The sequence below is a fragment of the Anas platyrhynchos genome, chromosome Z (genome assembly GCF_047663525.1).
Source record: "Anas platyrhynchos isolate ZD024472 breed Pekin duck chromosome Z, IASCAAS_PekinDuck_T2T, whole genome shotgun sequence".
Taxonomy (NCBI): domain Eukaryota; kingdom Metazoa; phylum Chordata; class Aves; order Anseriformes; family Anatidae; genus Anas; species Anas platyrhynchos.
This window is the reverse complement of record NC_092621.1, coordinates 72704045-72718953: the sequence shown is the minus strand read 5'-3', so window position 1 is coordinate 72718953 and position 14909 is coordinate 72704045. Positions and strand designations below refer to the sequence as shown.

At 37.3% G+C, this 14909-nt stretch overlaps 2 protein-coding genes across 3 annotated transcripts in view; one reads left to right on the top strand and one right to left on the bottom strand.

The window, feature by feature from the left end:
• The first annotated feature begins 69 nt into the window (after positions 1–69).
• Positions 70–14909, top strand: part of IFT74 (intraflagellar transport 74) — a 41792-nt gene continuing 26952 nt past the window's right edge. The window contains exons 1-7 of one of the 2 annotated variants that reach the window (XR_005261575.2): positions 70–453; positions 912–1047; positions 1561–1609; positions 3119–3217; positions 3394–3454; positions 3881–3940; positions 4986–5047. Coding sequence is in view for 1 of the 2 variants with exons in the window: in XM_038170174.2 (XP_038026102.1) it covers positions 337–453; positions 912–1047; positions 1561–1609; positions 3119–3217; positions 3394–3454; positions 3881–3940; positions 4986–5047 (584 nt within the window). In the remaining variant the exon portion in view is untranslated. The remainder of the gene's footprint in view (positions 454–911; positions 1048–1560; positions 1610–3118; positions 3218–3393; positions 3455–3880; positions 3941–4985; positions 5048–14909) is intronic. The other variant, XM_038170174.2, reaches the window with a different exon arrangement.
• LRRC19 (leucine rich repeat containing 19) lies at positions 4391–12946 on the bottom strand. Its single transcript, XM_072030712.1, has 5 exons — positions 12816–12946; positions 10345–10437; positions 8390–8900; positions 7998–8207; positions 4391–6734 (listed from the first exon to the last, which is right to left on the bottom strand). The coding sequence occupies exons 1-5, from the start codon at positions 12846–12848 to the stop codon at positions 6409–6411; spliced, it is 1173 nt and encodes a 390-aa protein (XP_071886813.1). The 5' UTR covers positions 12849–12946; the 3' UTR covers positions 4391–6408.

Here is a 14909-nt window from a genome sequence, read left to right as displayed (position 1 = left end):
AGTCCCAGCAGGCAACGCGATGCGCGGAGGGTGGAAGAGGTTGCGCTGCCGCCGCGAGGCAGCATGGGAGTTGTAGTTTGATTGGGGGGGTGTTGGCGGTGTTGCTGGGAGACCCGTGGCGGTGCGCGACATGGCGGCGGCATGCTGAGGGGGACGGGGACAGCGGGGGCCAGGGGCCGGCCGTGCCCCAGGCGTCCCGCAGGGTGTTTGTTCAGCTATTGTGAGGGGGGAGAATTAAATCTTTAACGAGTCGGCCTCTGGTCGTCCCAAGCCAGCTTTCCACGTGAAAGGGCTGTTACCCTGCCCTCCAGGGAGGGGTCCCAAAGGCCACAAAATATGGCCAGTGGTCACAGGCCGCCCGTAGCTCGGCCCTCGTCGAGAGCAGGAATGGGGCTGGCAGCACGGCCGGCCTCTTCGTCACGGACTCCATCAGCAACCAGGATAGGAACAGGGGTATGTTTAAAAAAAAAAAAAAAAAAAAAAAAAGTTGAACGTCAACTTTGGTATCTTTTTTGGTGTCTTTTTGGTATCTAATCTCCATGACCGGAGAGAGATTTTCTCAGGAAGAGTTGAAAGATTTCCAGTCATAGAGAGTTTTGCTTTGTGATTTGGGCTGAGAGAGGTAAGGGCACTCTTCCATCAAGACTTCATCTGGGAGATCTTGGTACTGATGTCACCTACGGCGAACAAGGAACGCAGCAATCGCAGTCATCTCTTCCCTCAAGAGGTGATCTTGTACCTTTCTACAGCAGACATTTGTCTGAAGCTTTGTTTACGTGAACAGATGTAAATCTAAAAGCTTCCCGCTTGGAGAGTTTAGAGAGTGACTCAAGCTTTGGCAGTTACAGAAGGGTAGTAAAATCACAATTCAGCATTGGGATTTGTTTGTTTGTCTGTTTGTTTTCTTCTAGATGCCTCCTAGTACCTCAAGACCTGGTTCTCGTGGTGGTCCTTCAACTGCTAGCGGAATTTTATCATCTCAGATTAAAGTTGCAGACCGCCCAGTGACGCAACAAGGATTAAGTGGAATGAAAACTGGAATGAAAGGTATTTTTTGTTGAAAATAGCTATCAAAGTGTCTAAAAAAGTTCTGGAGAAATATTTATGGTTTAAAGGAAAACTTTTCATAGTTGTATAAATTGCAGGGTGAATAACTATGACTACAAAATGTAACAGAAAGGAAAGGAAGATGAATACATCCTCCCTCCTTTGTTTTTGGCCGTTAGAGATGAGAAAGGCTTTTCTGTGCCCACGCTTCCCATATGATTTTTATATCTATTTAAAAATCATTAGAATAGATTAGAATGCAACAGGATACATTTTATCTTCTTCCAGCACTACAGAATAATTAAAATACTTCGTTGCATTGTAAATATTCAAATAGCTAAAAAAATACTGTTTGTTTTCATAAAAGTCCAAAATGAATTTCTGCCTTCATTTGTTTTAACAAAGTAAAATCTACTGTCTCTGCTTGTAAAATCTGCATGTTGTTTTCCTGCTTTGCAGTTAATCAGAATGTGTTGCTTTTTAATGAACTGTCATCGTACTCTCCTTTGTCAGGTCCTCAGAGGCAGATAATGGATAAAACGTATTATCTTGGACTGCTGAGGTATGTCTTAAAAATACATTCAAATTGTGGAAGGCTTCATGCTCTGTTCCCTTTCTGGCATAAAGGTAGAGCTATTCTTAATAATAGCATGGGATGAGTGGTGTTCACTGTTAATGAAATCTGGTCTGTTATAACACATAAGAAGGTCATTTTGCAGGTAGTTTGTAGGAGAAGAGGAATTTTATGCTTATGTCCAAGTACAAGATTTCTTTGACATTTTGTTACTAGGCTTGCTAAGTTAAATGCACTCCTGCAGCGTTAGTTCCAGAAGCATCAGTGATTTTGAACTTCCACCTGTGGCATAGCTCCAACTGTAAGACATAGCATCCTGAACTAAGTACTTTTTCAGTGCGTGCTTCAGGTGGTTTGCTTGAATTATGCCTTGAGATGACAATGACAAAAACATGTGCTCCATTGTCAGTTGGCCACATTGCAGTATTGAATAGTCAATCCTAAAAGATGTTGTTCTATACAGGGATGATACAGCATCCTTCCACAGATTGTGGATGATTATTTTTTTCTGGTCCATCTGAGAAGGATTCACGTCTCTTTCACCAGAAGCAACAAAAAGCTAATTAAAACATTTTATTTCATGTCCAGGTTTTCTAATAATTTCACAAAATCACAGAATTGTCTAGATTGGAAGAGACCTCCAAGACCACCTAGTCCAACCTCTGACCTAACACTAACAAGTCTTCCACTAAACCATATCCCTAAGCTCTACATCTAAACGTCTTTTAAAGACCTCCAGGAATGGTGACTCCACCACTTCCCTGGGCAGCCTGTTCCAATGCCTCACAACCCTCTCAGTAAAGAAGTTCTTCCTAACATCCAACCTAAAACTCCCCTGGCACAACTTTAGCCCATTCCCCCTCATCCTGTCACCAGGCACGTGGGAGAACAGACCAACCCCCACCTTGCTACAGCCTCCTTTAAGGTATCTGTAGAGAGCGATAAGGTCGCGCCTGAGCCTCCTCTTCTCCAGGCTGAACAAGCCCAGCTCCCTCAGCCGCTCCTCGTAGGACTTGTTCTCCAGGCCCCTCCCCAGCTTCGTTGCCCTTCTCTGGACTCGCTCGAGCACCTCGATGTCCTTCTTGTAGCGAGGGGCCCAAATCTGAACACAGTATTCGAGGTACGGCCTCACCAGAGCCGAGTACAGGGGGACAATCACTTCCCTAGCCCTGCTGGTCACAATGCTTATACGAGCCAGGATGCTGTTGGCATTCTTGGCCACCAGAGCACACTGCTGGCTCATATTCAGCCAACTATTAACCAATAGGCCCAGGTCCTTCTCTTCCAGGCAGCTATTCTTACAATTTTATGTGATAGAACCACTTTATTTTTTCCCCTCATTTCTCTAGCTTTTCTCAGAAATAGTTGTTAGAAATTTGGTACTCTGTGATAAAGAGATACTTATTGCACATCACTTAGAGTAAAATGCTGTTTCTGTTTTAGCTGTGTTTTAGCTGTATATTTAAGTTTGAGTAAATCTTTTGTTTATTTTTGCAGGAGCAAAACAAATGAACTCACAACAGAAATTAACAAGCTGCAGGAAGAAGTAGAAATGTACAAGCAGGAGAAATCAGTCTATTTGTCGTATGAAAAAAGGTGAGCTGTGTCGCAGCTAATACGAAGTTAGCTTTCTCAGCCACAAGACTTTGTTCTAGGCTGTTTTCACGTTTCACAGCCTTCAGGAAATCATTACATAATTATTTTTTTTTGTTATTTCATTTTTATTATATGATGCTTCCTGTCTTAATTTTGGCTTCTTGTTTTGTGTTTAGGGCAGAGGCTCTAGCTGGTGAAATCAAAGAATTTCAAGGTCAGCTAGCAGACTACAACATGGTATGCTGCTATCAGCTTCTGATACTGAACACTCCCTTGTCTCCTTCTCTTCATCCTGTTTTTGCTTAAATTCAACATCTTTTTTATTGATGTTCCTGTTTAAAAGTTTACTGGTTAGTACTGTGTTTATTCAGTTACTGGGAAAGAAAAAATGGGAACTAAAGAAAACAAGAAAGATAGGAGAAGCAGTTGCATTTAAGAAATGACTGCTGCATATTGTTTGTGGGTTTGTACGGCTACATATGAGAATTACTTCTGAAAACTATGTGTAATCTATGCAGATTCACAAATCATTTTTTTTTCCTTTTGCAATAATAGATATCTGTTGTGTTTTTATGAGTGTTTTGCAAGTTGCTCCTTTTCTCTGTGTGTATAATTACAAAACAACGAAGAGTGCCAACAGGTTGGAATTCTATCTCATTTCAGGTTGTGGATATACTTAACACCAATACAGATGTGGCGGAATTGATTCATGATTACAATATGGTAAGAATTAGGGTGCTTGCTACATTTTAATAATGAAATGGCATATATTAAATTTTTGATACTTTGAACATGACATATATAAAAAAACAAATCACTCATTTAAAACTTACACATTTTTTTCCAGTTAAATTGCCCATAGTACTTGACAGTGTTCTTTGTAGTGAGACGGCTATCTAAAGCATTGTCTTCAAAACCACATGACAATGCTTCTGTGTATTAGGTCTGAGAAGGCTGTGTTCCCACCTCAAATTTCAAGTGTTCAAATACATTATTTATGTGACTAAGCATAGAATGCTAGTCTTATGAAAGGCAAGTTCACTGGACTGCACTGCCTTTAAAGCTGCCTGATCCTCTGGAAATTTATTTACTTCTCTTTTCCTTCTGCCTTCTAAATGCCTCCAGCATAATAAACATGAACTAGGTCTGCAACATGGACAACCACAAAATGAATCAGCTTTGTTCTTCTTTAGTTTTCTTTATTTTCCAAGATAGTGAGAGTTTTCATGCAAGCATTAAGGCTATAGATGTATTAAGCACTTTCCATTTCTTGTGATCACGTTGTCCTTTAGCAAAAGCAGCTAGTCTTAGAAAAGGTTAGTTTGGTAGCTTGAAAAACCACCTGAGTATTTCTTGGCCATTTATTTTTCTCCTTTATTGAAAAATAAAGTCTCATAATCCGCATCATAAAGAATGCTCTTTAAAGTATTATATTTGCATTCTGTCTGTAGGCTTAAGCAGTTAATTGCTAATAGATAGTAATACTGATTGAATTGATTTGTTACAAACTTGATAGCATTTCTTTTTCAAACAGAGAGAGAGATGTCTTCTTACTTCCATAGGTTTCCAGTGGAAGACTGCAATTTTAGAAGCTGTTTCTTCAGTACAGCCTGGGAACATCTCTGGAGCAGGAGACATCTGCTGCTTCTTTCTGTACTGCATCCTTAGCAGCTTCTTGATACCTTAAAGGAAACTTTGCCCTTGTGTATAAGTATTTTTTTATTATGTATTATATCAAAATACATTTATTTTTTATTTTTTTTTAAAGTTAAAGGTTCAGAATGACCGAGATGCTCAGAGTGTGGATAAAATCTTCACCGAAAGACAAGCGTAAGTACATAATATATATGCTTCTCAAAAGCTGTTAAAATCATACATGAACTTGGTAAAATTGAGAGGTTATCTGATTAAGAAATTGTTAACAGTACAATCCATACAACAAGAGACATCCCCAAACAATTTCAAGATCCTGTACCAGTATCAGGATGAAGCTGGGGTTCCTGGCTTTAAACTATTCTGAGTAACTGCTGTGGAGATACTTACTATTTCACTCAGGAGGAGCTAGGTGGCAGTGACGTCTTCTGGCTTGTGAAGACTTACTTTTAAGGTCCCGGATTTTGGAGCTTATGTTTCAGTAGCAGAGTGGAGAAAGTAAGCAGAAGTGGGGGCTAGAACTAAGATTCCTGTCTAGTAAAGTAAGGATGTGTGGAAATGAAGATGAAATCAGCGAGATGCTTGTAGTGAGAGTTTGAAAGCCATGAAAACGGATTGTGTACTGATAAGCTGAGAGGCTGAGTTTGAGATGTTTAATTTGGGGACAGCAGATGTAAGAAGTAGGTCTGATCCTACTGGGCGCCAGGAAGAACAATAACGTTTTATGTGTAAATAAATACTTTTCAAAATACCAATTTCCATTTAATATGCACTTTTCACTAATCCTGTGGTTTTCAATAGCTTGTAAATATGTCTGTTCTACCCCTAAATGCATTTTTAAGTGTTAACAAAATGTGCAGAGAAGAGACTTGGTTCAGTATCAAACTAAGGCATAAAGGCATGGTTTGGTGGATAATACTGGTGCTAGCAGGATGGTTGGACCAGATGATCTTTTCCAACCTTAGTGATTCTATGATTCTATATGCAATAATTATATTTATCATTTTACTGTATGTAGACACATTTAAGGGTGTGGAGAAATCAGTCTTTGTTACTCTGCTAATTCAGGTTTAAAAAAAAAAAAAAGCAACTCTATTCTCTGATAGATACTCATTTTGACTAATAAACTACTGAGCTTTGACATTGTTGATTCGGATTCAGTCCCCGGTCTGACTGTGGTCTGCTTCTTCAGTGCTTTAAATAAATATTTTTTCATCTCTGTCTTCTTCACCTCTTGAACGTCAGTAATTACGGCAGCTTCACAAGCTGCTTTTTAAACATTTGGTCGTGTTAAGCAGTGTACAGTATGCTTTTTATCCCCAGTAAATAGTAACATGATCAGTGATCTTTCATGTTTTGAAATACTTATTTCATGATTCATGAAGCAATAGCTTGTTTCAGACTTGATGAGATGAAAGGAGATGGACTGCTTAGGTTCCATTTGTATTGTACCTAAGTAGCATAACATGGAAGGCTAAGTAAATGGAGCAAGTATACTACGGGTTTGAAAAGTCAGTCATCATCCACCATATAGGATATCAGCTCTCCTCAGTTATATATGAATCTATGTATTTATCCTCAATAAATCCATCTTCGCCGTGCTCAAATTCAGTAGTTTTCTCAAATATTACTATGGGATCTTCATTGCTTGTATCTGATACTGCAGGAAAAGAATTCATGTCAGCTGAGAACTCCTGTTCAGTTATCTCTGGGTCGTTTTCTTCCAGACGACGGTGACTGTAGCTGATCAAATAGTGATACCATGTTGGGCATTTTATAGCAGTAAAAATCAGGAATGTAGTGCTTAGGACAAACCCTAGGACTCCCACGAGGAAGGTCCAACTTTTGCCAAGGAGTGGAAGCTCTTGAAAACAGATAGAAGAAAAAAAAAAAAAAAAGAACAGTCACCTTTATGTGTAATATCTGAAAGAACTTTGTCATTAATTTATGAATAGTTAGATTGAGAACTCAGAAAATAAAAGATTATATGGGAATAAATGTCTCCGAAGTGTTAGTTTCTGCTGTTACTGGAGAGCTAGTAAAATAAAAATGCACATACATCTCACATTTGATAGCAATGTAAACCCACCATGCATATTTATTAAAATTAAACAATTGTTTAAAAGTCATCTGAAGTTCTGGAGGTGTAGATAAAATATTTTATTTTTTTTTTCAAAAATAATTCCAGGACTGGCTTTGAGAATGGAAAAAAAAAATCAGTAATTGACATTAAATTATATTTCCCAGGCTTAAATTTCTACATGGTGGTGATGTCTGTATCCTGAAATACCACATTGTTTGTGTGTAATCCGTTCAGTTACATTTCTTTTATGTATTATGTATTTATGTATTATTTATTTCTTGTAAATTTCAATAGACTGTAGGTACTAGTAGTCTTTATATACAAGTTAACTTTGTGTGCTGGCCACTGTCACACAATAGATGTCACACTGTAGATGCTGGCTACAGCAAAAGAAGTCAGTGGCAGTGGTGGCTTACGATTTGTGTGTGAACCAGAAGATGGATATTCCTGCTTTAGCCAAAAGCAGGAAGTGGAGTATTTCGTTATGGGAAAGTGGAGAACATTAATTCGGATGGAAGAAAAAGAGAAATTTGATTTTTACCAGAAGGAAACGTAAAATCTTACCAAACAATGTTGTAACTAGCATCAAAAAAAATAATGTAAGGAGGCTATTACTGAATTTTTAAAAGAATATGGGATATGCACAGCTGTGTCCCTTACACTGAACACAGTTGAGAGCTGGATAAAAATTAATACACTCAATCTTTTACTTTTTAAGAAGACTACATCTTGTGAGCAGTTAGTTTGGAATAATTATTTACTTATTTATTTTTATGCAGACATCTGGAGAATTTCAAGCCCTAGAAATTTTCACACCTTAGTTTTTAGTGTCGTTTAAGGTGTGGTTTATCTGTTTTGCAGCCTTACTTAGTAGAGCATAACATTCACTGCAGCATGTTACATGGTCTAACAAAATCTGAAAGTACACTTGTTCCATAGCCCTGACTTTTACGGAAGAATTACAGTACATATGCAAAAGCATATGAAATCATGGATCAGCAAATAAAACATTGCAAGCAGTGAAGGGAAGCGTCATTATATTACCTGCATGTGTTCCGTTGTTTTCAGTGATGTTGTTTGGAGTTGGAGCTGCTAGGAAGGCTGTGCTTCTGCGGTTAATGGCAGAATTGGAAGTTATACTGGTTTCTAAAGAAGCTTTTTCAGTTTCACAGTCAGCTAGTTGTATAGTTGCAGCCCTGATGGACAATTTTTCCTTTGTTTTGGGGAATGTGCATGTAGTGTTGTTTTCATTTTCTGTGAATGAGCAATGGAGAGCCTATTAGATACCATTAATTGACAGTTTTATCTAAAAAAAAAATCACCGATAACTAATTTATTACTGAAAAATACATAATACGTGGTGGATATTATTCACATCAGGAAAAGCTAAGACAAGATGCAAACAGATATGAAATGCTGCTCTTAGCAGAACTTACCCATTGTCACATTGGAAGCAGTTAGACATATCTGTAAATCAAGGAGGTCACAGGAGCAGTTCCATGGGTTTCCAGCTAAGGTAATTGTAGCCAATTTAAAAGATGATTTTATATGAAAAGATTTCAAAAAGTTATTTTGTAGATTCAAAACTCTGAGACTTTTTAGAGAAGAAAATACATCTGAATCTAATTGAGTAATCCTGTTATAGGACAGATTCAACACTGACAGTTGATTTAGTCCTGCAAATGCTGCTGGATGAACTATGCTAATAAGATTGTTGCTGATATCCAGAATTATAAGTTTTGTCAAATTGTAGAAGCTGTTATTACACAGTACAGTAATCATGTTTTCATTCAGATAAAGTTCAGTGAGGTTAGTAAGCCTCTGAAGAATATCTTTGCCATTGTCTTTTAAAGTGATTTTATTATTTTTGAGGCTTAATATGGTAACATTTGGCAAAAGATCAGTGGGGATACGAGAGAGGTTCTTTCCAGAGTCCTCACAAATGACCTGTTGAAAAAAAGAGAATGTCAACAATTAAAATAGTGTAAGGACATCTTGTGATGGAGTCCCAGTTATGACTTTTAAGGGAATAAAAAAAATCTATTTAATGTCAGCCCTTTACAAGAAAAAATCTGCTGGCCTTCCTGCCTTTTTGTTTATGATGTTCTTAATATGCTTGTCGATTAGTGATACAGGGGAATGAATCATCCGATTGTGTAGAGACCTGAAGTGCCAGTAAACTTAGTGCTTAAACTCTGTTATAGTTGCAATGCTTATGTGAATAATACCTGGAATATAACCAGTCTGACATGGTGTTTTGGAGGTAATAGGGCTGTCCATTTTGGAATTCTAATGAAGTCTGACAGAGTAGGAAAAGGATTCTTTTGCCACAAAATAGAGAAGCCACCAAGTGAAGTTGTCATAGAGAAAATGGACTCAAGCCTGACAATTAATTTATGTGTGTTTTTTCAAACGGATTGAGTTGCTTTAAAGTAGCTGTGTTTGCTATTGAAAACATCTTTGGAGCAGACCTTCAACCGGATTGACTACATATGTAATTATAAATGTGGCATTTAAATTCATTTTGGTTTTCTGAGTTGAAGTTTAGCATAGCTGTAGACTTCTCAGGTTTGAGAGTGTTTATATTCTTAATACCTGGAAACATTTTTCTTTTCTGAAAAGATTAGATTTCCATATAGGTTTATGTATGCATCACTGCAGCTTACCGTTTGTTGTCAAGGTAATTTAACTTGCTTTAAAGGAGATTGTATGCACTGAAAACAGGTTGGTTTATTGTTCCGCTTGCTAGGGGAGTAGCCTATGCTCAAGTCGTTACTGCTGTTATCAGGCTGAGTCTAGGTAGCTTATTTTAAAACAAATTAGGTGTAGTGTCTGCATATACTTTTTTTCTTCATGTTTGTCCCAGCCATGAAACAGTAAATACAGTACTGGACCAGTAGACAGTGAGTAAGAGCAAACAGTTCAATAACATTTTTTTGCCAGACTCCTAATCCCCCTATATATAAATACAAAATCCATTAAACTATTCTCTAAAAGGATATTTCAAAATATCTTGTACACATTTGGACCTGACTTGGGCAAGTGCTAACTGAAAAAATCTCTCAAAACAATCTCTCAACAAGTGGTTGGCCTTGTCCAAATAGCTGTTGTGATTTAGGCCTATTGCAAAATTGTGCAGATATAAAGGAGGCACTCCTGTTGTCTGCAGGGATTTGACTGAAATACAAAACCGTCTCAAATATGTTTCAGTGCTACTCCCCTGCTTAGAATGATTGGTAGCAGCAAATTTCCTTTTCACAGGAGAATGTGTCATTTTATTTATCTCTGTCTGCTTCTATACTCAGGAATTTCATGTTTGCAGGCTTTTAAAAGTCTTTAATTTCTACTGTATCTCAAAAATAAGGGTAATTTACATGCACATGGAACTTACAGTTTGAGATGTAACATTGCAGTCAGCAGTGACTGGATTCAAAAACAGTGTTCCAGCCCAGATCATGAGACAAGAGAACTTCATGTTCACAGCCTAGCAATAAGCAAATAACGCTTTAAAATATTGAGTACCAGTGTCTTCTGTATCAGCAGTTTAGCAAATAATAAAATTATTTCCATGATAAGGTTAAAAAAAAAAATTGTTCTACATAAATATCATGAAATGTTAAGAGAAAAATCATGTTACCAGCTTTAATGCATTGAGCTTTCACTGAATCAAGACAAACCTAAAATCCAGTGGACAGTATCAGAAGACAGCAAATGGATTGAGTAGACAAGTTAGTAGATGAGTTTCACAAATATCCATATGGCAAATAGCCGTAGGCAGAGGTATACACATTAATACCCTATTAAAGCAGTTATGGGTACTGGAAGTCTACAATAGGAATCATCTGAGAAAAGTATCCGGGCTTGGTTACTGTCCCTGTTTTCTTGCCACTGTTAGAGGCAGAATGCTGTACTAGATTGTTGGTTTGTTTGGCCAGGTATCTCATATATTCTTAAGTGAAGTCACAGGTTTTGTGAACATTTAATGAGTAGGATAGTCTTCTAATCTCTTTGTTATCCATACTATAATAAATTAAATAAGCAATGTACCTCTGTGCTACAAAGGTGTAGTGGTTGCTCTGATCTTTGGAACGAAGTAAGCACAGTTCAGTCTCTTGTGCTGGTGTTTTTGTATGGGTTTGTACCTTGTTTTCTGAGAGTCAGGAAAGATTTTTTGACAAATGGTATTGACTACAATATTAACTTCTCTGAAAGAAATCAGGCATTATTTGCAAGATCTGCATCTTGTCTTTCAGATGTTAAACTGATCCATGTTTATGCCAGATATGAATTAAATGTTATGCAAAAGGTAGATTATTCCTTTTGTAATTATTCCTTTGGTAACATTTTTCCACTTTGCTTAAGCCTCTGAAGTCTCATAGAGAAAAGGCAGTATACTAAATGTACCTCAATATCTCATTCCTAGATTGCAATCTTCCAGATTAAAAAAGGCAAAAAAGATAAAGTGTTCAAAGTGATTATTGTAGTTTGAGCAGCATTAAGTGAATTTAACAGAAAAGGGAATGGGTACAGAATTACATAAGGAAGCTCAATTGTACCAACAAGGAACAATGCTAAATATAGATAGCCAGTTAGATAAAAGAAAAAAAAATCTGTTTGCTTCTATGCATTTGTATCTCTACAGACTGACCTTATTCACCTCAGTGAATCAGAAACTTTATAACTTCCTGGAAAGAGGTTGTTTGTATCCTGATCTACTACTCTGATCCATTGTGTAGGTTTAGTGCTATTGGAAATTTACATTAAACAAAAAAGGACATTATCAGGGGCAAGGGGTGCTAGCCTCAGTGGTATTAAGTTCCTGTATTAGGTACTGTTTTTGTCAATAATAGTATTGGTGGCTGCGTGATTTTTGGAGACAATTTGCATATTGCTAGTGGCAGTTTGTGAACTCCCAATATCAAATATGGTAAGAGTTGGAACTTGTGACACACTTGGACTTCTGAGATACCTCTTCCAAGATGTTCAGAAACAGAGAAGACCTTAACCATGCTATCTAGAAATACAGATTAATAGCAATATTGTAGTTTGCAGGTTTCAGAAAAAACATGCTGTCATTAGGAGTGTGGGAAAATATACTAAGATTTTTTTAAAAGTTGCTCAGTCTGTAAGTTAATAACAATCAAATTAAAAATGAAAGATTTTTTTTTTTTCCAGAAGTTCAAAGGAAGGATTAGCATAGTTGAGTAACAGGGATGCCGTTAACTGGAAAAATCTGTTTTCTGTCTAAAAAAGTACTGCACAAATGTCTAAGTCAAAAACAGAGTTTCTTCTTTTTTACTTTAATACTGTTGAAAAATTCAGGTTGTTCTTACAATGTTGATTTCTTGCATTGTGTATGGGGGAACCCAAGTAGTCAATAGAAAAACAGGAGAGCATCTGTAATTTTAATTGCACTATATCTTTTTAGTAAAATAAGATTTTAAGAATTGCTGCTTAAATTCTTGGAAAGAAACTGAGCCTGGCAATGCATTGATAATACTTTGACATTTGTCATTTCAACTCGGAAGCGTTTCTTTAAAAGGTTTTTCTCAGAGAGTTTTTGAAACTTCTACCATTTAATAATAATGTAACTTCTGTTGCTTTTGATGCATTTGTAAAGAAAATGGCGTATCTGGGGAGGTAATGGGGTTTGTATAATCAAGTACTCTGGTTTCCAGAAAACAATCAGACTGTTCCCTGGCTTTTAACTGAAGCACAATTTACTTGCTTTGCATGTTGAAGGTTCACAGTAATTCCTGAACTTTTAACATACCTCGAGATATATTTGTTTCCAGTCTAGCAGAAAAGTTATACTAATAAATCTTCACCTACATTTTGAAAAAGGTGTGCCAAGTGTCTTACCTTTCTGTTGCTTCTTAGAGGCAGCATGTACATGTTTCAGTGCACTGACAAGAAATAATATCATGTAACAGCACTTCGTTTTTGTCCAACCTTTGTACCTAATGAATAAGCAGGCAGTGTAAAAAAATAAGGAAGCTAGAACATCTTTAGCAAACGATTGACTAGGTTGAGCAATTCCATATAATCATCTCAGATTTAATTGGTTCCACAGCCAATGGGGAAGAGTAATGGAAGTATGCCCAAGTGTCAAGTTCCAGATCACATAGGAAGCACTGAGTTAAAATGCCACAGAGTATTTAGAAGCAAGCTGTGTTATATTGTCAGTTAAAGAAACGTTGGAGACAGATAGACTTGATTTTTTTTTTTAATGAGACCTATCTCCAAATGAAGAAAATTTTGTGAGATTTGCATACTGAAGTAAAGATCTCTAGTAGAGTTCTCTAATAGACCTTTAGTAGATTTCTAGTAAAGATCTGTAGTAGAGATCTTAGAAAAGAAAATAGAGATCTTAGCATAAGAAAAGCTATGGGGTACATTAAAAATAAAGCTCATTATTTACAAAGGATTGCAAGCATTTAAAGACATCTGTTGTATGTGCTATATTTCAGGAAGAAATCCTAAAAAAGGAAAAAAAAAAAAAGTATTTGCTCTGATCTGAGAGCATGTCTTTATGCAGTTTGACAAAGGGATTATATTGATACACTAACAGTATGTCCACTATTTTTTTTCTTCTGATGATGCTCCTTCTCTCAACTTCACTCTACCCAATGCACAGCATGAATCTACAGAAGGATTCACCTTCCTCTTATTCTGCGTTCCTCTCAGATATGGGTCTGAGTAGAAACCTTTCTACTTCAGTATCTGTCTTTAATGTTACTGCCACTTTGATTTTTGCTTAATATCTCAGAAAGTTCTGTGACTTACAAGGCTCAACCTTGGTTCAGCTTCCCCAGTAATCTTCAAGTGTTGCACTGCCTATGGTAATGAACTATCCTCCTGTTACAGCCATTGCTGATAGCTTTAGTCATCCTAGAAAAGCACCAATCTTTAATTTTTTGTCAAAACACTGCTATCAGAGATGGTGCATCACAGCTAAATCTGTCATTTCTAGTCTCATGAAGATACTGATCTAGCTATCTAGCCAGAAGTCCACATCACATTAAAAATAGAGACTTGCTGCAGGTAAAGACACTACTCTGTTATGTGTCTGCACCTACTTTTACATCAGTGAGGCTAGAAAAGTAGACTCTTTCCATATTCTACCAGGCATACTTGCAGTCTCAGACATAGATGAGAAAAGTTCAGTAGAGCATGGAGATGCTACTGCCCTCAACAGTGACAGCTGCTTCCAGATGCTGTTTTGGAACACGGGGAATATATCAAGCTGTATTCTTCTCTTCCTCTATGAATGCCCCAATGAGCTCCAGGAAAATCCACCTTGTTTGTACGTAGAGACAGGTTCCCTATGATCAATACTAATTATGATCAGCCTCTCCAGAGGAGTTGCATCTGGTGTGGGCATTTGTTCTGGAAATTAGCAACCTTAAGTTTTTCTTGAATTCTTCCTTGGAATTTTTCTTTTTTCATTCAGCTGTGCTTTCAATTGGGCTTGATTTGTGAGAAATTGTCACTGCTGGGACCTTGCAACAGTTTTCACAGGCCCAAGGTAAGGCATGAGGAGCATCCAATAACAAAGACACATGAAAGCTTCCTGCCAATTCTAGTTCCATGCCTTCTAGAGAATCTTGGATCAAACTACTTGCATAATTTAAAAGCATGCTCCACTTAGCAAATTATACCTTTCCCAAGCATAACATAATAATCCATTCACATACTGGTGTACTTACAGCAAGGGCCTCATTCTTTGGACAAGGTTTGAACAAACTATAGTTACTCTCAAGAGGCTGTTCCATTTACCTTCATGTTAAAACCATCCAATACATCAAGTCCCACTGCACTGCAAATTTGCCATGGGATGTGGGAGATCATCACTTCCACTTGCTTCGTCGTCGTCAGGTTCCAAAACTCCTTGCAACACAGGTGGTTATCCTGACAATTTATACTTAACGTCATCAGATTCCTGGAGATTATACG